The 25,171-nt window shown below is 42.5% G+C and overlaps 1 protein-coding gene across 1 annotated transcript in view; it reads right to left on the minus strand.

The window, feature by feature from the left end:
- Positions 1–25,171, minus strand: part of Chrna7 (cholinergic receptor nicotinic alpha 7 subunit) — a 119,095-nt gene that overhangs the window by 13,684 nt on the left and 80,240 nt on the right. The window contains exon 5 of the mRNA XM_038314045.1: positions 824–903. Within this exon, the coding sequence (XP_038169973.1) occupies positions 824–903 (80 nt within the window). The remainder of the gene's footprint in view (positions 1–823; positions 904–25,171) is intronic.

Raw genomic sequence — 25,171 nt, forward strand, 5'->3', positions numbered from 1 at the left:
GTGCATGTGTGTGCGCATGTGTGTATGTGTGTTATGAGAAGCTATATATTCAAGGGGCGCATATGTTAGGAGTGTGTAAGCGTGTTCTGAGTGTAGTCACAACAGTGTAAGCAGTGGGTTCCAGATATGTTATAAGCAGTTTCAGCGAGGAATATTTAATTCTTGAAAATATGTTAATGAAGCTTCTAAATAATAAAATAAAAAGAATCGATACTCATGTACTAGAACACACCTTGAATGTGCCTCAAAGGGGAGGGAAACAGATCAACCCCTTGCAACCATTTACCACCAGGAGGTTAAGAAGAAGAGAAATCAGTTGAGGAACAAGTCATCAGGGGTGCTCCCTGGAAGGCCCTGGGTCTTAACTTCATGAGCACAGAATGCCTACTATCTTCCTAGCACTGAAGGACCTGTCAACTTCCTGTGCCAACTGGGGAGAGATGAAGGAGAAAAGGCCTGCCTATCATGTTTATGGCCCGAAAGAAGAATGGGAAATCACTCAACAAAGGAGAGTAGACTGTGAATTAACATAAATAAGAACAAGCTAGGCCATGGCAAAGACCTCTGAAATGTGATCTTAACTTCAGAGATGATACCCAGAGTTAGGTAAGAGAAATGTGAGACCTCCAATAGGAAGGGATAGGTGGTTAACCAACATGGAGTCAATCCTCCCCTCAGGAAGACAGTCCTCAGCATACCAGTCCTCCTCAGGAGGGAAGTCCTCGGCACAACAATCCTCCCCTCAGGAGGGAAGTCCTTAGGACGGATGCACATACTTGCTTAAATTTTCTCACAGGATGGAGGCCAGGGGAGTAGATCTTACCTGGAGGAAGATATTGGCAATGCCCAGATGCATTCACCAAGACATTGGTGTGGAATGTAGCATCAAACCGCTCATCAGCACTAGAAACAGGAAAAGGATTCATGAGCCAGAATCTCTAGGCAGTGGGTTTCTTACTGTCCTTAGATTGTTGTGCTTATGGGTCAGAAAGCTTTTTGAAGGTTTCCTGTTTATAGCTGGACAACCCCATAATTGCCTGGGAGAATCAATGTGACTTACCTGGAAAGCCCTCTCAGTGAGGTGCCAATGACCACTCCCATTTTATATGACATGTGATGTCCTAATTTTCTTTCTGTTGCTACTATTAAAGAAACTTAAAAAATAAAGGTCTCTGGTTCACAACTCTAGGTTACAGAAAAGTCAAGGCAGTAACAATGTATCCCATGCACAGTCCAGATCTGAGAGAATAAACACAAGGACTCCCACTTGCTTTCTCTCAGCCAGCTTTTTCCTTTCTCCCCTTGGTCAGGCCTCCCTGCCATCGTGTGATATTATCCCAGAGGAAGCATAAATAAATATCTACTCATCCCAGATAAGGCACCAAGGACAGACTTAAGTAAGGATACCTCCAAAGTCCCACTTGATGAACCAGTTAAGTTTTATGGGCGGCTAATTACAGGAATATTGGTTAGGGGTTGCTTACAGGGGCAGAAACGACTCGAAATATTTGCATCATCAAAGTTTACCCCAGAATGAGTGACAGCTCAGAAAAGCTGGAAACATGGCACACACTGCATAATCTACAGTAAGCTGAATAGTTTAAAGGGTGTCCAACAGCAACATAGGCAGGAAAGGGTTGCTTTGTAGGGATGGACCATCCACAATTGCCTGGGCTCTCTCCCCATCAGTCACTAATTAAGAAAATGCCTACAGCCGGATCTTATGAAGGCATTTTCTCAGTTGAGGCTTCCTCCTCTCTGAAAACCAGCTCCTTTTTAGTTGATATAAAACTAGCCAGTACAGGTAGTCTAGTCCAGTGGGCTGGGCCCTCACATAGCAATCAACAATCAAGAAAATGTCACATAGATAAAAATGCCACATAGATAGGTTCATAGGCCAACCTAATGGGAGAAATTTCTTAATTGACGTTCCTTCTTCGTCCAGGTGATTCTAGTTTGTGTCAACTTGACGAAAACCAGCCAGTGTACCAAGCTTCAAGAGTCTCCTTTACATCTAAAGGAACAAAACTGGAGCCACACTCCTACTACCTCCCCTATCTGCCTCTCCCACTCAGGGCCCTCTCACCCCACTGCTGGCAAGTGGAAACTGTCTACTACCATCAGAGCTGCTACATTACTCACGCTAGTCAACGCTAAAACCATTTACTCTTCAGGATGATCAGCCCAAGAAAGCCAAAGTAAACACCATTGCCTACTACTTTCTCTTTATTCTGTATTTTCTACCTCACAACCAACCCAGAGATTTGTCATGGTCCCCCCCGCCAGGGTGCATTATATCTTGCTTTGGGAACTACTTGGAAAAACACAAAACAAAACAAAAAACAAATCTTGCTTAATGATAGTTATGTTCTTATTCCTGCATCAGACCATTGCAGATTAAAGTCAATTCTATGTATCCTTAAGATGCCAAACATTATGTAAATAAACTGCCCCAAGAAAGCACCAGCAAGGATGAAGAGATAGCTCACTGGGATCATGAGAACTGCCCTCCCCACCCTGGCACTCCCACAAAAAAAAATCAGGTATGGCTATTTATACCTTTAACTACAGCATTGGTGGGCAGAGACAGGTGGCTCCACGAAGCTCTGGCAACTGGCCTATGTAAAACAGAGAGCTTCCAGTTCAGTGAGAGGCTCTGTCCCAGCCAATAAGGTGAAGGATAATAGGATAATAGAGGGAGACACTGGGTGTCACATCTGGCCTTTGTGAACACCCGCGCGCGCGCGCGCACACACACACACACACACACACACACACACACACACACATCTCTAAATAAGTAGAAAACCCAGGCATCCAGTAAACTCACTGGCCACACAAAGTAATGTTCCTCTTCCATTGACAGCCAAGAGCCCCAGCTGGGGCTGCCCGTGTGGATAGCACCTCAAGCAGCCTGCTCTGTGTCCAGGGTACCTCAGATGGTCACTCAAGAGTCACAAGGCACGAATGATCCATCTTCCCTGGGAGCCACACAATCATGGGTAAAAAAACTTTAAAACACTTAAAAACAAATGTAAAACTGTGGCTGATGAAATAATTTTCAACACATAGTGGGAGGTTCCACTGGTAAGCGCCAGGGAGAACAAGAAGAACAAAACTGACGTGTGCCACAAAGGACAAGGCCAGTAGAGCCCACATCATTGGCAGGAGCTCCACTGGAAGACAATAGACAGAGTGGGAGGGAGCAAGCTGCCAAAGAAGAAAGGACACAAAGGAATTTTCTAAGCAGAAGGAAGCCATTCAGTTGTGAAAGAAGAGAGATGTATTTACAAGGGTATGAAGGCCACGGAGAGTTAGAGCCCCACGCACCTGTCACTGGGCAACTTTAGAAAATTTAGGGTAAAAACTGAGATGGATGGATGGACGGATGGACGGACAGACAGACAGACAGATGAGAGAAGACTTTTATACTCAACTGGGATGGGAGAACAGAGTCACTATATCGTGCGATGCTGACGGCTAGAAAAATCTGAGACCAAACTGGAGAGAGACACTCGGGTTGGCAAGAAATGAGAATCAGACAGAAGAAAGTGTGTTTAGGAACACAGATTTTTTTTTTAATTTTATTTCATTTTGTTTGAAGGCAGTGTTTTGCTGTTGTAGTCCAGCCTAGCCACAAACTCTGAATCCTCCTGCCTCAGTGTCACAAGTGCCGAGATTGCAGCTGTGCACCACACCTGGCCAACATCATGGATCCAATTAAAGTACATTTTAAAATCTCATGAGAGGCAGTTCTTCTGTTCCTGTCAGTCCCACTGTTCTCTGTACAGTGTACTCAAAGAATCTCCTATTTCTTCTTCTTCTTCTTCTTCTTCTTCTTCTTCTTCTTCTTCTTCTTCTTCTTCTTCTTCTTCTTCTTCTTCTTCTTCTTCTCCTTCTCCTCCTCCTCCTCCTCCTCCTCCTCCTCCTCCTCCTCCTCCTCCTCCTCCTTATTTTCCTTGTCCTTCTTCTCCCATCAATGAAAAACTAAAAGAAAGAAACTCAAAAGGGAAAACATACAAGGGTGTCAAGATTCAGATACAAAACAAAAATATGATGAAGCTTACAGGGAGGGAGGAAAGCAATTTATCATGGATGGGCTGAAACTGTAACAAACATCTATGTTCTCACACTCAACTCAGCAGGGGGAGACAAAAGATAGAAGCGCTCTTGGCTACATCTTTACCTGTCAGTGGCTGCAGGAGACTAGCTACATCACAGCTTCCGTAATGATCCAGGATAGTACTGTGACTTTCAAACTAGTTCTTTGGAACCATGAGATTCTGGGGAGGCTCTCTGTGACCTCAGAAAACGTTTTCTTTTTGTGCTTTATGAAAATGGATATAAAAATCATCCCACACTCAAATGACAGGATCTGAAGCTTTTGCACTTCAAAGACAACCAGTGTGTTCATATGGCTCATTTTCCTCCTTTCTGAGTGAACAATGTAGCAGGTTTTCCTTTTGTCTTTCCCTGAATGCACACACGTTTGAATCTCTTACACAAGTCACCACGTAAGACTTCAGCCTGGCATTGCCCTTTTAAGAAGTACACATATGTACTTACAATTTCTCACAGTGAACCTGTGTTCCTACCAAGGTTGTTGATCCATGACATCCACAGAAAGTGTGAGGTGCTCACTGAAGCCGAGCGTTTTCATATGACGTTTGATTTTTATGTTTATAATAAATGCCACCACAAACATCTGTAAGATCCATGATTCAATTATGAAAACAAAAAAGCAGTTCCTAAAAGCTTTCAAGTATTTAGATAAATTTAATTGAAGAGTTCTCAAGACCACAAGAGAAATGGGCTACACACAAGATAAAACGCTGTTGCCATTAGCAACGGCAAACGTGGGTGACTCCACGGCTTGTGAATATTGTTCATCCAAACAGAGCATTGGAATGGAATGGACTGTAACACTGCAGCTGCCATCCAAATAGAACCTTGTATTCAGGGTGGCAGTTTCACAGATCTGTTCCAGGCAAGGTAATTTCATCAATAAATAATACAAAAGTAAACTTGTGCAATGGATTTGTGCTGCTACCACTTACCTGTTCTGCACATTACGTCTAGATAAAAGGCAGGTTTGAAAAGAGAAGGGGCCTGTTGCAAAGCACGAAGCTTAAAATATAGCCGTCCTCAGAAACTCAGGTGTGTAAAGCCAGTCATGGACCTCAGCGTCTCTGAATCAGGACAGGTGACCACATGTCCCAGCCCTGTGCCAGTAGAGCTGCCCTACAGATACCAGAACACAGCAACCGCTGTGCAGTAATCTCCAGGCTCAAAGCTAAGAATACTGAAAATACTGGAGGACAGTCTACAGGACTCCACTTCCCTCTTTCCTCTGCTTCTGGGGGTATCGTAAGTTTTTCTGTCAGTGACTGGAAGATGCACAGTTCTTGGGGACATCAGATCTGTCATTATAGTCCCATCAAGAGCTGCCTTTCCAGGCTGCCTCAACTCTCCATCAGGCAAGCAGGACAAGAACCTGTATGTGGTAGGAGGAGAGCTCTGAGCTCCATTCCCATCTCTACCCAATAAAGGACAATGAGGGAAATTAAATCAAATATTCAGATTAGGGTTCTCTATCTTTGAGATGGTCAGGTGGGTTGGGCAGAGCTCTGCAGGTAAAACTGAGGAATCCGTGTAGCTGGAAGGGGACATAATTGCATTACATACCTGGGGAAAACTGGGACATGGAGACTTCGGGAAACTGAACCATACAGTGTGTAAGTCTATCCCCCAAGAAGTTATTCAGGAAAAAGGTCTTGGGTGCAAACTGAAGGAGACAATACAATACCACATTCTGCCTTCAGAAATGTTGTAAACGCATAAGCAAGGAGAATCTGCAGAACTCAGCTAGGCAACAGAGGACAGGACTTAAGGGTTTCCCTTCCGCACACCCCCTGAGCTCTGACAGAGTACATGGTTCTGCACCCAGAGAAAATCTTGTCCCGGTCACTTCAGCTCTCTTGATAGCGCTGACATCTACTGCAGAGCACGAGGGGCCGGTCCTATGCCGAGAAGGTGAGAAGTGACCGTGCCACCCATAGAGGAGAAACCACTCAGCTGAGACAAACAACCAAGTAGCTAATCTCCAGGAGGCTCAGTCAGACTAACATCAAGGAGGCAAGTGTGTAGAACAAACGAAGAGTTTTAAAAGGCATCCAGGTGCACTGCCCTCTGCATATAGGGTATACAGATATATATGTGCAAAACCTACCATGTGAGTTAAGGATGACGCCTCATAAATGAGGTCCCATGAGAAATCAGCCCAGTCTCTCTTGAGTTCTGAGTACCAAAAAAGGAAATGAAAGTATGATTTATCAAAAAAAAAAAAACAAAAAAAAAACAACAACCACCACAACAAAACACCACAAAAGAAGGCAATCCATCTGTGTCAGAACACAGTGGGTTTAAGGCACCATTTATTTCAAATTTCTTAAGAAAGACAAAAATTAGCTGCCATTAACAAGGTAAAGTATAAAGCTGAGCTTTCATGATGTAAAACAGGTCTAGAGAAAAACCCGATGATGCGTATTCAATGATCTTTTTACATAGCTGTGTCTATACCTAAATATCTTGCATAGATTTTTTTGTTTTAGTTCTTTTTTTTTCCTAAGTGTGAAGAGTCTTCAATCAGCTATCCATGAAGTCTATCACATCCCATGACCAAAATTATTTGAAAATTATATAAGATGGTAACCTTATTTCATGGTCCTTTCTACCTACCAGAGATCTAAGGAAGTGTGACTGAAACACAGGTAGAGAACTTCCAGAAGAGAGCACTCAAGAAAGAGAACAAAATAAAACTGTGGCTGCAAAGGGCAGAGGGGTTTCAGAAGAGAAGGAAATGGGAGGGTGATATAGGCCAGAGGCTACAAAGTAACAGCTAGGCAGGGTGAATAACTTAATATACAACATGAAGTTTAAAAATAATAAAAGTTGTATTGTTTGGGAATTCCTATTAAATGAGTGGCGTTGGCTGCTCCCCCAGCCCTACATATATCAGAATGATGTAGCTATGGCAGATAATGGACACATCATTTATTTCATTCCAGTGATATTTTTATATTTATATCTCCCCTAATATTCTGTTTCATGCCTTAAGTAGAAAGAATGAAACTTATTTTTGGAGTATCTTTCTTTTCCAATTACATGTTACATTCAATATGACACCATGCATGTTTCTGTAATAATTACAGCTGAATCTAACATTGAAGGTTCCAAAAAGGCTCTAAGTAACACAGGATGATGCATGCTATCCGGCAACCACAACACCTCCACATCTCTAAATCCAGTTGAACATCATTAGCACAAGGAAAGTGTTGACCCATAGCAGGACAAGCCCCTCAAATTGGTTCTTTCTCTTTAGAATTCTCTTACCTATTTGAGCTTTTGCTCCACATTACAAATTGCAGGATCTAGCTGTCCAATCACATAAAGATCCTGTTGAGACTTTAGTTGTAAAAACATTAAATTTTGTTTGAGAAAATTTGCTGTCTTCATGGCATTGTGTTTTCCAGGCACACACTGATGCAATTAGACATTTAGGAGAGTCTTTTTCAGTGTACATTGATGATGCTTAACACCTACAGATGCTGGCCATGAAAACTGTCATGTTACATTTTCTAATTGTCTGTTGTAAGAGAATGTAAATACATTCTATATTTTCATTGCCCCCCTTCCTTGTGGAACATTAGTTTAAGATACGTTACATTTATTTATACTATGGAATATTTGTTTAATGATGAAAAGATGTGTTGCATTCTTTTATGTTACATTTCTTTAATTCTGTAAAGCTGTGTTACTTTGCCTGTCTAAACACATGACTGATCTAATAAAGACCTGAATGGCCAATAGCTAGCCAGGAGAGAAAAACAGACAAGGTTGGTGGGCTGAGAGAATAAATAGAATACGAAGAGAAGGAGTGAGAAAAAGAGGAGAGGAGGATTCCAGGGGCCAGATAACCAGTCAGCCACAGAATAAGAAGGAAAGAAATACAGAACAAAGAAAGATTAAAAACCCCAGAAGCAAACCATAAAGAGAAACGGGATACTTTAAGTTAGAAAAGCTGGCCAGAAACAAATCAAGCTAAGGTTGGTCATTCATAAGTAAGACTAAGTCTCCATGAATTTATTTGGGAGCTGGCTGGCGAGCCCCCAAAGAGTAAAAACAAAACAAAATAACAGCAACAACAAAAAAAAACCTATATCCCCAATCCAACATATTTTGTGTAGATAGACTTTCTAGGAAAATACAGTCAAGGAACCATGTACTTTTTTCTTTTCCAGCCTTCTATGCTTTCTCACTTAAAATTATGTGGTTTCTAGGTATTTATTTACATGATGGCAAGTAACAGTTTTATTTTGTTTCACATACCATAGTTACTGACTACTCGAGGAGTATTTTCATAGCTCTCCTGTGGATACCAGAAACAGCCGACGGCACCAGCTACGATGTGTGTTTTTTATGTATATACCTACCTTTATTGAAGTTTGATTTGTAAATTAGGTACAGTGAGATTACCAATAGCTAAGAGATTTCGGCATGGTACATGCCTGTAATCCCAGGATTTGGACTTGAAGACGTATCATGAATTTGAAGAAAGCTTGGACAGTTAGCAAGATCTTATCTCCAACAGATTTAGAAGGGAAAGATTTTAATTAAAATTTAAGCATTTATGCTTGTAAGTCTTATTTTATACTGGGGGAATTTTCCTGTATCTCGTTTAGAAAGCAGACTGATGAAAAGACAATCAGTGTGAAAGATAAATCTGTGAAAGAGCCAACTGGATAGAACAAGTTACTAAGCCACACAGAGAACACTTAAAATTCAACAGTGTGGAAAGAAATCCACTGAAAAGATGGGCCAGACAGTTTAACAGACATGTCACCAGAGAGAAATACAACAAGGAGCGTATGAAAAATGTTCCTTACAGTAGAATCTGGGAAATACAAATTAAACCAGACACCATTACATACCTATAATGGCCCAAATCCAGGATGACAACAGCAAATGTTGGTAAGGACGTGGGATAGAAAAGACACCCCCACCCACTCCCCACTGCTGCTGGGAACACAGAACAGTAAGCTGCTTCGGAAGAGTTGGGCAGTTTCTTATCCAAATAAACATACTTTTATCAACAAATCTAACAACTGACTTCTGGAGTTTCCCCAAGGGAGTGGAAAACTTGCACCTACAAAACTATGCAACCATTCAGATCAGCTTCATTCACAGTTACCAAAGTTTGGAAGGGATAGATACACTCTTCAGTAGGCAAGAGGGTCGACTGTGGTAAATCCAGACCATAGAAGGTTGCAAAAATGAGGATAAGGATGCATGTTACTGGGGGGAAAATGCCATTGTGAAAAGGTTACAAACCACGTGGGTCCAACTCTGACTTTCTAGAAAGGGTAGAGGTTGGAGGGAGAGGATGAACAGGTCAGACACAGAGGCATTCATGGGCAATGAATATGTTGCTAGTCAGCGGGCTCAAATATTAGAGTCTCTTCAGGGCTTATATATCAGGGCCCTTAGAAGTCAGTCAGCGTTCTCAGCCTGAGTTCTGAGACCATGGCATGAAGATACGGTAATGCCCTGCAGCTGTTGACTCCCAGTGTCTACAGGTTCTCTGGTTCTTTACAGTTTCTCTCCTGTAGTCCCAGTTCTCCACTTTGACTCACACAACCCTCTCTTGTCCCCTTCTTCCTATACAGGATACTCACGAACTGTTCCGTTGTTTCGTCCACTATCAGAAACCCAATGGCCATTGCTCAGAAAACTTGTCTCCTTCCTCTGCGATGGCACTTGGAAGCCAGGGTGAGAGACAGGGTACCTGCCAAGGCTCAGGAGTGAAGGCACCATGAGGTGTAGTCTGGATGGCGAAGGCATGGGATGCCCAGGCAGGACAGACTGCTGCAACCCACTGCCAGACGAGGCCATGCTTCAGCGTGAATCAGCATGCTTCAGCATGCTTCAGCTGCAGCCTGGCCGGCACTCTTCTACTGTTGCTTCTGCTGCCATGTTGACCCAGTCACCCTCTCCTGGCTCTGCTGCTCCTTTCCTCGCATTGCCAGCTCAGCCTGCACCCTTGGAAGTATACAGAAGGCAATTCGAATGAAGCCTTGTATTGGATGTAGTGCTACATCACCACCTGAGCCAGGACAGTTGAGTGTCTGCAGTCAATTCCCTGAGGCCCGAGAAGCCTGCTTAGGCAGCAGTGGTATTTGAACAAATCACAGTCACAGCCACTTGTCTGGGCCAATCAAGGTATTAACACAGCCACGGACACTTGTGCCTTGGGAAGATGACAGCACTCTATTCGGGGGATGTGCTTTCCCTTTTTTGTCCTTCTGGCCAAGGTGGAACGGTCATAAAGTCCTCTAGAGCTCATCAAAGTTTATGACGGCAAAAAGTCTGGGAGAAACCATTCCAAACGGCACTGACTGCCCCTGAGCCTGAAGAAGCAGCCACACCTCTACACAGTTATCTCACGGAGTCCACTGAGACAGGTAATGACGGCATACGCCACGCCTAGCAGACTGTTAAATGAAAAGCTCAGGATTTTTACTCAAGACAGCTGGTAAAGTCAGATAGGTGCTACGTACGCTGTCAATGACTTTTGTTCTCTACATCTTTGATTAATTACAGGAAAATGAACCTCAAGACTGATTGCACATATACACATAAAGAGCACATTATAACTAGCACTGATTTTTAAAGATTCAAACAGGGCTTTACAATACTTCACACGTACCCAGTACCCCAGTGAAAAGTGGGTCTTAAATGTGCTCTGTAGGATAATGGTGACACATGCCATTGGCTACTTATTTGACTGCACAGAATATGAACTTCAGGAGTGAATGGTACTGTGCACTGTGGACTCTAGATGATGAGGAAATGTCAACGTAGGCTCATCAATTATGACAAATGGAATACACTGGCAGGTGAATAACATGAACTGGGTGCTGAGGATGAACTGGGTGGGGGGCAAGGGAGCTATCATTGTATAATTGCCCTAAAAATAAAACATAGGGCTGGGGACATGGTTAATATTTAAGCACTGCAGGCCATGGATTCAATCCAAGGCAGCATAAAATAAATTCTTTATATACATTTAAAAGTCAACATGATTTTTGATCCATATTTCTACTTTTATAAGTTTATATTCTTTAAGTTTCTAAATCTACTGGCACAAATGTATCTATAATGTTGTTATTAGATTTAAATGTCTGTCTATAGCAACCTGGACACTAGTAACCACGTACAACCATCTTCTTTACGTTTGAAATTATTCCCCAGGGCGTGTCTATCAGGTCTTTTCAAAAGTCAATATTGTAAATGTGTATTCTATTTTTCTTATTTAATGAATTTCTAGTCTTTATTATTTCTTCTTTTTCTCTTAAAACTATCGATACTTTCTTGAGAATGGCATTTAAAGTCATGAATTTTTGCTTTAAGTAATTTCTAATGTGAGTACTGGAAGATACTTCTACATATATATCTGCATGGGAAGTAAACTTATTAACAAGTTTTACAATGTCTACTGGGGTATGTACTTCTTCGGATACTTGCTTTTTGTAGTTTCTGCTTTTGCTTTCACCCTTACATGTATGTGGTTTAGTTCTTACTATTAATGGATTTTTCTTCTTTAGTGTTTGCTGAGAGATTTCTGTGTTTTTTTTTTTTTTTTGTTTCGTTGTTGTTACTTTGTTTTTGTTTGTAACCAGCAGACTAATCCATGTAGTTTTAACTGATTAGCTGTGATGGGCTGTTTCTACTATTCCTACTCACTCACTCTATTTCCTCCTTTTCCTAGCCTCTTGCAGTTTCCTTGTTCCTTCTCCTTTTACTGTATGGTGGATACAGATACAACTCTCGCCTTTCTGCTGGTAGTACGCGATCGTTTTTAAATTGTGTCTGTTACTAAAGTTGGCACCTCTATGGTCTTCCCTGGCACTGGATGAGCGCTTTACACCATATACTGTATAAACACCGGACCTCACGCCACGCTTTTCCGATATTTTGATCCCACTTCTGCTTTTTCGTTGGTCTTGAACCCACAGCCTTGTACATACTAAGCAGACATTCTATCTCTGATCTACTCTTGCACCCTTTGTTTTTAATATGAATTTACCTTTATTATCTCATAACTTCAACACTGTTTATATTAAGCTAATCCCTCACCCATTTACCTGAATTTTTAAGTGACTGACTTTGTTCACTCTTCTCTCACCTCGCTCCTTCACTCCTACATCTACCTTCTGGTCACTTCTTTTATGTCACTGTGCGTCCTGCATAGTAAATTTCTTTAGTCTTTGTTTCCTTACCTCAGTACAAAGCATGGACAGAATTCTAGGTTGACAATAATTTTTTTTTTAATGTTTAAAAGTATTACGATGGTGCGGGGGCACCTATTGCCGCATTTAAAAAGCGCTGGGTCTGCCTAACTGCCATCCTCCCTCATTCAGTTATCTTTTCCTCTATCTTCTCCCAGAGCCTCCTTTGGCTTCCCCATTGTATTTGCTCAGCATCTCTTTGGCTCCTTTCTTATTACACATCCCTCCCCAGACTCCCATCTCCTGAACCCGAGGATTTCTGTTTTAGACTGATATTATTAAATTCTCAGCAATTCTTGTGAATCATGTCCTCTGTACAGAAAGCACTGTTTCAGTGGAGCGCTCCCCTCCCCCCACAGCACACGCTGGCGCTAGCAGCTTCCATCCAGGCACTGCCTGAGCTATTCTGCAGCTGTGTGTGGATTGCAGGCAGTTGGCGGATGTGGAAACTGAGCTTTCTGGGGATGGTCTAATTAGAAGAGCTTGCCTCCCTACCTGGCCATTTTAGTGTTCATTTTCAAATCTTTTTATGCCATGTTAGTCTGTACTAGTTTGGCTTTTCCATTGAATCGTCCAAAGCATCTGCCTTGCCCCATGTGACTTAATACATTCGGAAACACGCTCCCTTTTCTGTCTGTACGAAAGCCGGACCTTCCCCAGTTTTCTAAAGACGCAGTGCTCGCCAGGCTATGTGGAAATACCTGCTGATCTGGCTAAGTCTAGGAACCCAGTGTCTTCTAATAAGAGCTCAGCCTTCCAGAAATGATACACAGTTTACCTAGTGTACAATTAATGGCACCGTCTCTCAAGGGCTACTGACACATGGGCAGCATCTGCGAGGACCTGGTCAGAGATGCCTGGTAGGCTGATGTCACATCAGTTCCATTGCTGTCTCCCATTCCTCCCACTTCCCTCTGACTCAGACAGGAAATTGCTTCTGCTCCATCAAGGGCATCTCACCTGGCATCCCAGGCCAACAATGAGTTCTCTAATTTGATGACTACGTCTCATTTCAACTAATTTTACTTGATTCTTGCTTTTTAAAGGCGACGGAGCTCTTTTCTGGTGTTTCCAGCTCTTAACTGTGTTTAATTATGTCCCTTTCACTGTGTTTGTAAATGCTTACCCAAAGCGATCTGATTCTTTATTTTGTAATTATAACTTAAAGAGTTCATTTCCAGCAGCAGTTTTTAAAGTTGTCTTGATTCCCAGTGCCTTTCTGTGTAACTTTTTTTTTTTTTGTAGCATACACAGAGGGTATGGAATCATCATAGCTGGCTCGAAGGGTAAAGTTAACTTTTTACCAAATGTGAAAACCCGAGTTTGATCTTGGATACCTACATAGCAGGAGGAGGGAACCTCTAGTTGTCCTCAGATCTCCACATATGTGCTGCAATGTATGTTTGCACACGAGTGTACACATGTGTACCCCCCCACAAATTAAAAATGTAATAAAACTAAGGAGTTAAGTTACGAGACACAGACACATCCTAGTGGAGTAAGAAGGGGAGGAGGGAAATGAATGCAGCCTGTGACTCCCTCACAGCCTCCCTCTACAGGCACCCGTGGAGCACTGCACTCAGTATCCCTGCAGCCTGAGCCATCTGTTAGTCAGAAGAGCCCATGACGCCAATGCGGGCTCACTACCCCCATGTTGGAGCAGGGCACGTGCAGATTACTGGCTAGCACACTGGGATAAAAACTGTATCTCTGTAATTCCGGCCATCCTATGGGGGCACATATCCTATGGGGTACATCATCCCATGTGATGAGCCCAAAGGACTGCTCCCCAAGTTCTTCAGAGCCTCTCAGCTCCCACCACTTGTCATGCTGATGTAAGTGGACTGAGGCCGGTCTGTGTGATGTCAATATCAAGAATAGCATGCACCCCATTTCCTTTACAAACACATGGAAGACAGCCCACTTCCGGCACAGCCTAAAACAACCAAGCTTTCTTCCCATCTTCCTTTGCTATAGATTGGAATTCCCCTATCCCCACACTACCTAGTGGGCAGGCTTTGTTTGATCTCAGCCCCCTAGGGGTTCCACTCACTTCAGCAGGTGTGGGAGAGGATGCACAGGCTGTCCTCCTGCCTTGGTGGGTACTTAGCTTTGGGACTGGCAACTGTTGATTGAATTAACCAGAATGGAGTATGGGAGGAAGAGCTGGGCTTAACCTCCCCAGCCTGTTCATAGCTTTCACTTTCATTTATCCCACAGCATTCTATGTGAAGGAGTTCATGAGATAAAAATAAATTTCAATTCCCGAGTCACGTGATCCGGTGTGCTCTACCAGCTTTAAGCCCAAGGGGAAAGAGGAGAAAAGAAAATTTTGGCCAGTTAGAAAGACAATACTATGATAAATATTATTATGTATGTTAAGACTCACTGCTGTAAAATTTACCTGCATGCATTGCTGTGGCCTTAGGCCAGCCTGCCCCAAAACCAATGCATGCAAACTAAGATCTTCCTGAACCACTTGAAGCACAAAGTTCATGCTGAGGTTTGCCAGTGACTAACTGGAACGTAACTGGTCTATTTTGTTGTTGTTTTGAGACATGATCTTGTTAAATAGCCTACACATAGCCTACGTTGGCTTATCGCTGATCTACGTTTAGGTGTGTCGATTAGAGCTGTGAGCCACCACACCTGGCCATATATATAATAATACATATATGTGTAATATATATTTAAGTCTTTCTTTTTAGTAAAGAAACTGACCAATGTTAATCTGAATAAATTCCAAATAAACTAAGTATATGCTTTCAGAAAAACAGCAGCACTATGACAAGATAGAAGGAAAAAAATCTAAGGGAGCTGTAAGATTAAAATGGTAATGAACTCTTTAGGTTAGATGAAACCATCTCATGGGCAGGAATGGCAGTCAAATAAAAACAGGGAGAGAACAAAGCTGGCTCCAACCCATGTCTCTACCTGCCCTTTTATTGGATGCACGGGCATGTGCAATCATTCCCACCTCTCCCTTCCTCTCTCCACTCCTCTTTGATGGATACTGGGAGGAAGGGGCTGCCTGTATAGCAGGGAACACGCTCACTATTGTTTAAAGACACAAAGGCTATGGTGTCTCCTTGTGGCAGCCCGGATGGTCTATACATCATTAGTCCTTCTAAGCCAGACAAATAACTGCACATAACACACAAAAACCCAATTAAAAAATGGGGCACTGAACTGAACAGAGAATTCTCAACAGAAGAAGTTCGAATGGCCAAAAGACACTTAAGGGCATGCTCAACCTCTTTAGCAATCAGGGAAATGCAAATCAAAACAACGTTGAGATACCATCTTATACCTGTCAGATTGGCTAAAATAAAAAACACCAATGATAGCCTTTGCTGGAGAGGTTGTGGAGTAAGGGGTACACTCATCCATTGCTGGTGGGAATGCAAACTTGTGTAACTGCTTTGGAAAGCAGTGTGGAGGTTTCTCAGGAAATTTGGGATCAATCTACCCCAGGACCCAGCAATCCCACTCTTGGGAATTTACCCAAGAGATGCCCAATCATATTACAAAAGCATTTGTTCAACTATGTTCATAGCAGCATTATTTGTAATAGCCAGATCCTGGAAACAACCTAGATGCCCTTCAGTGGAAGAATGGATGAAGAAAGTGTGGAATATATACATGCTAGAGTACTACTCGGCGATAAAAAACAATGACATCTTGAATTTTGCATGCAAATGGATGGAAATAGAAAATACAATCCTGAGTGAGGTAACCCAGGCCCAAAAAGATGAACATGGGATGTACTCACTCATAATTGGTTTCTAGCCATAAATAAAGGACATCGAGCCTATAATTCGTAAAAAATCCTAGAGAAGCTAAATAAGAAGGTGAATCAAAAAAAAAACATATAGTTATCCTCCTGGATATTGGAAGTAGACAAGATTGCCGGACAAAAAATGGGAACTTGGGGGTGGGGTGGGATGGGGGATGGGGGGATGGGGAGAGAAAAGTGTGAAGTGGAGGATGGGAAGAGCTTGGGGGAATAGGATGGTTGGGATATAGGAAGGGTGGATATGGGAACAAGGAATTATATATCTTAATTAAGGGTTGGCAGAGACTTGACTCTAGAGGGGTTCCCAGGTGTCCAGGAAGACACCCCCAGCTAGTTCCTTGGTCAACTGAGGAGAGGGTGCCAGAAATGTCCAGATCTTATTGCCATACTCATGAATATCTTGCATATCACCATAGAACCTTCATCTGGCGTTGGATGGAGAAAATGACAGAGCCCCACATAGGAGCACCGGACTGAGCTCCCAAGGTCCTGATGAAGAGCAAAAGGAGGGAGATCATGAGCAAGGAAGTCAGGACCGTGAGGGGTGCGTTCACCCATTGAGATGGTGGGACAGAGCTAACGGGAGATCACCAAGTCCAGTTGGAATGGGACTGATGGAACAGGGGACCAAACCGGACTCTCTGAATGTGGCTCATGGTGGAGGAGGACTGAGAAACCAAGGACAACGGCGATGAGTATGAACTCTACAGCATGGACGGGCTCACTGTGAGCCTTGTCAGTTTGGTTGCTCACCTTCCTGGACTTAGGGGGAGCTGGGAGGACCTTGGACTTAACATAGTGAAGGGAACCCTGATGGCTCTTTGGCTTGGAGAGGGAGGGAGTAGGGGTATGGGTGGAAGGGAGGGGAGGGGAGGGGGAGGAGGAGGGGGGGAGATGGAAATTTTTAATAAAAAAATGAGGAAAAAAGTGAGACAATGGTAAAAGGTGCAGAGAATCCAGACGAGCGACAGACAACGTTCTGTGCCAGGAAGAATCACACCAGGCTAACGTCCCAGACGTCTCTATTTGTCTCACATATTCTAGAGTATGATCTGCAGAGGGCAGTGCCACAGATACAGAAGAAGCCAAAACAACTCCAAGAATTCTCATTCTCGCTAGGAAACTGATATATAGACAGTAGCCTCCCCCCCCAACCAATGCAGAAACCAAGTCGTCCCTTCATCGCAGCTCCAGGGAAGGTCTTCTGCTCTTTGATTTTATCAGATGAGAAGGAAACAGACTTCCTATATATGGTTAAAGTGATGCTAGAGAAGGCCAAGTCGGGGTACAGGGCTGTTCAATCTGCAGCGTCAGCGGAGGGCACTCAGGGAACTGAGACTTCCTTCTTGCTCCTCCTGCAGTAACAAGAGCCCGTGTCTTTCTGGTACTAGGGGACGCTGCCTATGAAGCCTGGGCATGATTACTACCGGACGAGATGAGCTGATATCTCCTTCCTCTGCTTTTGATCTCACCAAGTAATGCCCAAAGTGTTCACGATATAACACCCTTTGGTCTATTGGATAAAGCCTTTGGAACAAATTAAATTCTACAAATGCCTACCATCTCAAAATTTAAGGATGTCGTCACATAGGATCTGGACCCTTCATCATGGAATTCCCTACTTCACTGTAACCCTGATCTCACTTCTAATGGGTAAATGCCTTGACTTATGACTTTCATTTTCTGACTATAAAAAGCTCATGTAGCTACTTCTACAGTGGAACATGTCATTCAGGGAAACATCTATCCAAGATTCTCCTGAGCCATAGTAGCTCGTGTTTGGATAAACTTTCTCTTATTCCATTAAAAAAAATCATCAGCCATACCAAAAATCTCAGAAATTCTTAACTCTAAGAAGAAAAGAAAAGTGGTATATGCTGAGACTAGATGGTACATCCTAGAATTCTGGAATTCTCTGACTTGACTTTTAAAAATCACTCCCATAATAATGTGACAGACGGGAATGAGGAGTGTTCCTGAAATAAAGCAGAAAGGACAAGTTCTCAGCAAGAAAGAGCAGATAAAAGAGAAGCTAAGTGGGAAATTGGAACTGAAAAATAGAATAACTGGGGTTAGAAACACATAGGCAGGGCTCAGTGGCAGAGCAGAGAGAAACACAGAACAAATGGGTATCTTGAAGGTGGATGGACAGTTTCTAATGTGAACCATAGGTCACAGAGAAAAGTGTCTTAGAAAACGAGAACAAAGTTCTGGGTGCGTGAAAGATCTAGGAACATTTGTGTCCAGAGAGTCTGTCTCAGAAACAAAAAGATATGAAAGAAAATGACAGCAAAATTATTTGAAGAAGCAATAGCTAAAGACTTTCTCAAATTAAGCAAAAGACATAAATCTATAGAGTTAAGAGGCTAAGACCTAAGTTGAACCCAAGGAAAACCAGGCCAATACACATCATGATCAAACACCTGAAAACCGAGAGGAAGAGGGAACCTTAGAGCAGCAGCAGGTAAAGCATAGAAGGAGAACCCAAAACAAAATGCCAGGTTTGATCAGAGACCAAAGGAGGTGCATAAAGTGCCCGAGTGCTGAGAGCCTACGGCTGACAGCACAGGACACTGGCCTTGGAGACACTGCTCAGGAATAATGAAAAGATGCCGAGACTAAGTGAGCTGATAACCAGAGAAATCACTTTGGGGGAAAGTGCCCCAAGGAAGTTCTTGAAAACAGAAAATAAAGAAGATGATAATGTTTTTATGTCTGAACCAGTAGAAGAATATAAATACCATTATACCGCAAAACTTGATCTATATGTAACAGATAATACTCAAAACCACCCTAGGACAGGTAATCAGATACTTTCAAAACATTATATAAACACAATCTTATTTTTTTCTTAAAAAAAATTAGGCTAACCCATAGGAAGGCCTGGAAGACGAAGCAGTGAAATACAATACATATAAAGCAAAGATGACTACAGGCCACCAACAAAATAGACCGTAGAGCAAAGAAAATTGTGAGAGACAGATGTAAATCTACCCAGTGATAAAAGCTCAATCCATCAAGAAGACACAGCTATCAAAACTGTGTTTGCAAATAAGGAAGCTGTAAAACCTACCCTATGTTTGCAGGCGTCAACACGTCTCTTAGTAAGAGATGTCAAGACAACTAAGCAGCGGGGATGCACAGGGACACTGACAACTATCCACCAACGGGATTTAATTTGAATTTACCAAGCTGACTACCAAAAACAAGAAAGTTTTTTTTGTCAGCACCTTTAAGTGCTGAACAAGACAGACATATCCTGAGCCACAAGACAGACCTCAGTAAATTTAAAAGAAGTGTCATATCAAAGTGTGGTATCTGTTCACGATGGACTCGAACAAAATGTGAGTTATAGGAAGATAACAGAAAAGTTTTCACACCTGTGGAAATGAAATACTAATTTGTAATCCATAACCCAAAGAGATAACAGCTGGGAAACTCAAAAAAAAAAACCCACAAAAAACAACTGAATAAAACTAAAATGCCATCACAATAGGAACTAGGGAGAGAGTTCAGTTGGTGAACTGCTTGCTACTTAAGCGTGAAGACTCAATTTTGATAAACAGGACTTGTGCTGAAAAAAAAAGTTATATACACAAAGACACATAATAGTTTATTAGAATGTGGTCCAGCTGGTCCAACAATGGCTGTCTATAAATGGAAGGTCCAAGAGTCTAGTAGTTGTTCAGTCCATGAGGCTCAATGTCTTAGCTGGTCTTCTGTCTATGCTGGAAGCCCTAAGAAGTAAGTTCTAAAGCCAATGAAGGAACGGACTTAAGAATGGGAGTGAAGGCAAGCAAGAGGAGAGAGACAACTTCCTTCTTCCATGTCTTTTTATACAGGCTGCCAGCAGAAGGTTTTGTCCAGATTAAAGGTTTATCTTCCCACCTCAAAGACCCAGATTAGAAGTGGGTCTTCTCACTTCAAATGATTTCATTAAAAAAAAAAAAAAGTATCCCTCACAGATGTGCCCAGTCATTTGGGTTTTAGTTAATTCCAGACACAGTCAAGTTGACAACCAAGGCTAACCATCACATGGTACTAAGTTTTATTGAGGAACCAAAGCAAACACAAACCTGTAGTCTTAGTGAAAGGAAAGACATAGGCATTGCCAGGAAGAGCTGAACTGAAAATCCAAGAACAGAGCCAATAGCCATGCTCGGCTGATTTCTGCAAAAGTGTGAAGCACGTTAGAGAAGTGCAGACTTTTATCTTATGGAGCTAGTGTAAACCCACCGGTAAACAGATAAACACTGCTTGGAACTGCACTCATTTCTGTAACGACATTACGGACAACAGACTCAAATGTCAAGCCTCTAACTATAAAGGGTTTCTTTTTGGAGGGGGGATAAACTTAGGTGTGAATCTTTGGAGCTTAGAGTTAGGTGAAGATTTTTAAAGCATGACACCAAAACCACAGCCCAGCAAAGCTTAGTATACTAGACTTTTACTAAAACCAAACAAAACACAACACTTTTATTCCATGAAAGAGCCTGCTAAGAATGAAAAGATGAACCACCAGAAGACAGCATCTCACACACACAACAAAAGACTTATACCTCGAATATGTAAAAATTAACTTTAAAACAAAATTCCCAGTAATTCAATTAGAAAATAAACCATAGACAAGACAGAGATCAGGCAGATCTATGGACAACACACACCATCATTAGCCACTGGAGGAAAGCAAAACAAAACACAGTGAGACATACAACTCCTCCACACCCTTCACAATGGCTAAAAGGAAAACAGAGAGAACAAGCCCCAGGCAGGAGGCAGAGAACCCCCACCTCCACCCCCACTTATGTTTTCTATGGAAAGGCACATGGAACAGCTGCTTTAGAAAGGAGCCATCTAGCTGCTGCATAGCCTGCCAAGTGCTTATGTGTCCAGAGACATGGAACTTTATGTTCATACGCGCACGCGCGCGTGCACGCGCACACGCGCGCGCGCACACACACACACACACACACACACACACACACACACACAGAGTCTGTGTAAGAGTCTTCCTAGTAGCTACAGCTGTAATAGAAACTGTGAATCTCCCCCCAAAAATGTTTAAACAAACTATAATCCACCAACACTATGGACCTCTACTCAGTCAATCTCAGAAGACGGAGAACTGCCTGAGTCCAAGTGTACAAGATCCCTGAAATGCCACAGTCACAGGGGCAGAGCTGATTGGTGCCTCACAGGGTGAGGGCAGGGTCTTGTGGCTGCAATTATAAGAAAAGAATGACAGATCTTTGCAGGGTCGGGAGAATGACAGTGACATGGGTCACATATGTGATGGCAATGCCTAGAGTTGTACACAGACAAATGTATGTAAGCCAGGCAAGGGGGCACACACATACAACCCCAGAACAGAGGCAGGAGGGTTGATGCACGTTTGGGGACAGATGAGTACATGCGGTAAGTTCCAAGCTCATTGGGATTATATAGCAAGACCCTGTCTCAAACCAACAAAAAGAAAATGAAAGAAATCCCTGAATATAAATCCAGGAAATCTGAATAGCCCTGTGAGTTGTAACAGTATCCATTTCTTGGGTTTGATATAGTATTTAAGTTAAATAAATGTTATCATTGAGGGGCTAGAAAGATGGCTCTGAGGTTGAGTGCACAGTGTCCTCGCAGGGGACCCACGTTTGATTACCAGCATCATGGGTGACTCACAACCACCTATAACTCCAGTTCCAGGGAATCCAACAACCTCTTCTGGCCTCCAGGAGCACATGCATAAACCCACATAAACACACACGTACACACAATTAAAAAGAAAACAAATAGAAATCTTTAAAACCACATTATTATTGAGAAAAAAGTAGATGTGATTCTTCGTACCTTTCCCCCAATTTCTTACAATCTATAATTACTTCAAGATTTTTAAAGTTTTATACTTACCAAGCACCCAACAATTGAGAATTGGTATACAACTCAATGGAATATTAATGTTTATGTTTAATGATACCATTAAAACGATAGTGTATGAAAATGTGAAAAGCATTTCTGAGGACTGAGGAATGCTTTTATCATAACCACATAGAATGGACCAAGTAGATGAACTGAAGGAAGATACGTAAAATGAAACTTTGCTTCTTATACAAAAAGGCTCGGGAATTAAACAATTCATACTTCCCATGACCCCTAAGCCCTTATGTTCGACCTCTGACATTCTCTTGGTTTTACACCTAAATCAGAAGATCACTGACAACTGGGGCTAACAAAGTCACCATACAGAGAATGACAACACCTAATGACAGGACAGGAAGCACCACCTTCAAAGTCAGAGGGCAACAGGTATACAGTAGGCCAAATGACAGTGGACAGAAAGTACAGGATTGGTTAACAGTGTAAGAAGTGTCAGCCGCAAGTAGAGTCTACAGCTTGTTCTCCTTCCTAAGAACATCAAAAGGACTGTCAGAGGCACAACACACCTCTCCTATTAACTGAAGATGTGCATGGAATCCTGCAGTGACTCATTAGAGTCGAGGATCCATGAATCCATGGGAGAAAGGAGCAGCACAGCCAGCGCAAGACAGAAGCATTAAGATGGGCCCTGCTCCTTCTCCACAAGCCCTGTGGGGAGAGCACTATTCATCACTCATTTGGTTTTCTGGGGACAGCAGGAGGGAGACAAGACTATAATTGAGGTTAGTGCATGGGCTGAAACTCACAGCTTTCAGCCACCCAATTCTTCCTGGCTTCCACCTAATTAAAGGGATGCAAGCTGATATTCATGCTCAGCGGGGCCGAGTCTCGCACAGTTGAATCCAGGGGAACCACTCTCAGGTGGGAGACGACCAAACTCCACATTCCATACCTGCCATTTCAGACCCGGTAACACACAGACCAAACTCCAGTTGTTAAACATTCAGGAGCTTCTCAGAGATAAGAGAAAGGGAGGCAGAAGTCACAAAGAGTTGTAGGCTCCTTAAAACAGGATGAGACGAGGTACAAAGGACCAGGCAAAACTGAGACGTTTCTGTAAGGCAAAGGACATGGTCAACAAGACAAAACGGTAACTGACAGAATGGGAGCTCTTCACCAACCCCACATCAGACAGAGGATTGAGCTGCAAAATATACAAAGAACTCAAGAAACTAGACATCAAAATACCAAATAATCCAATAAAAAATGGGGTATAGACCTAAACAGAGAACTCTCAACAGATGAATCTTAAGTGGCTGAAAGACATTCAAGGAAATGTTCAACATCCTTAACCATCAAAGAAATGCAAATAAAAATAACTCTGAGATTCCTTTCAGTTGTCACAATGGCCATGATCAAAAATACTGATGGAGAGGATGTGGGGTAAGGGGAACACTCCTGCATTGCTGGTGGGAGTGCAAACTTGTACAACGTCTTTGAAAATAGTACGGCGATTTCTCAGAAAATTGGGAAACAATCTACCTTAAGACCCAGCAATATCACTTTTGGGTATATACCCAAAGAATGCTCAATCGTACCACAAGGACATATGTTCATTATGTTCATAGCAGCATTATTCGTAATAACCAGAACCTGGAAACAAGCTAGATGGCCTTCAATTGAAAAATGGATAAGGAAAATGTGGTACCTTTATATAATGGAGTATTTACTACTCAGTGTTAAAAAATAATAACAATCTTGACATTTGCAGGCAAAAGGATGAATCTAGAGAAAAACCATATTGAGTAAGGTAACTCAGACCCAGAAAGACAAATCTAATATGCACTCACTCATAAGTGGGTTTTAGGCATAAAACAAAGAAAAACCAACCTACAGTCCACAACCCAAGAGAACCTAGACAACAAAGAGGACCCTAATAGAGACATATATGGATCTACATAGGAAGGAGAAAAGACAAGATCTCCTAAATAAATTTGGAGCATGGGAGTCACAGAAGAGGGTAGATGGGGTGAGGGGAGGAAGGAAGGGGAGTGGAGAAAAATATATAGCTCAATAAAACAATTTAAAAAAAAGAATTCTGGAGCACGCCAAGATTGCCAAAGCCAATCTGGGCTCTCCTCTTAACTTACTTGGTATACAATGACTGCGGATGGGCCTTGGTGCGTGTGTTCTACCTGGTACCTGGTAGTTCTAGAACCTTGATCCTCAGATCCCCATGCAGCAATCCTGCTGCAGCGTCCATTTGTTTCCCAGCACACGCTGGAGGCAGGAGTGGGGTGTGGAGAAGAAGTACAATCCACTCTTGAGCTATTTCCCTCTATTGAGTCCCCACTTTGTAGCCTCCTAAAATGAGAATGTACACCAGATTCTCCCACTCCATATTTTACGGTTATCAGCACTAATGTAAGGAAGGCATATTCCACCTCAATTCATTGAGCATTCTTCAATAGCTACTTCAGCTGTTAACTCATCCATGCTTGAGTCTCATAGCAGTCCAAGTTCATCAGTTGAGTAATCACGTAGAAGTAATAACATCATTGGTTCATACTCATAATATTGAAATCTCTTATTTTTTTAACTCTCTTGGTGCTCTGGCTTGGGACTCCGTCACAGAGGTAAACATGGGAATGTAGCTATTACCTATGCTATTCGGAGACCTCCAGCAGACACAACCAAAAGAATAAATCATGAATATGGGACTTAAAAAGTCGGTTTACATGATCAGAGGGTAGATAGTTCTGTAAGCTGGGGGAAACCAACAGATACTCAATCAAAACTGAGGCCTCAGAATAGCAGGTACTAATGATGTACTAATAGTACTAACGATGCTTCCTCAGTCTGAAGCTGAGGCCTGGAAGATCTTTTGAGGGTCTCTGGTGAGCCAACATTCAAAGGCTGGTGGATCTGCAGTCCAACTGATGCTCCAGAGACCGGCAGTGACATCACTCCTCCTATGCATCTGTGGATCCTCTGTTCTTCTGTCCTTCATTCCATCAGCCACAGCCTATCAAGTGCCATTCACATGCAGAGCCATCCTTCCTCTCCAACCCCCATCCACTTCCCCACCATCTCTGGAAACAGACACACCTAGGCATCCTCAGCCCAGTCAAACACACAGGTAAAACTGGCCGTTACA

Source organism: Arvicola amphibius, chromosome 12 (assembly GCF_903992535.2).
Source record: "Arvicola amphibius chromosome 12, mArvAmp1.2, whole genome shotgun sequence".
NCBI lineage: Eukaryota > Metazoa > Chordata > Mammalia > Rodentia > Cricetidae > Arvicola > Arvicola amphibius.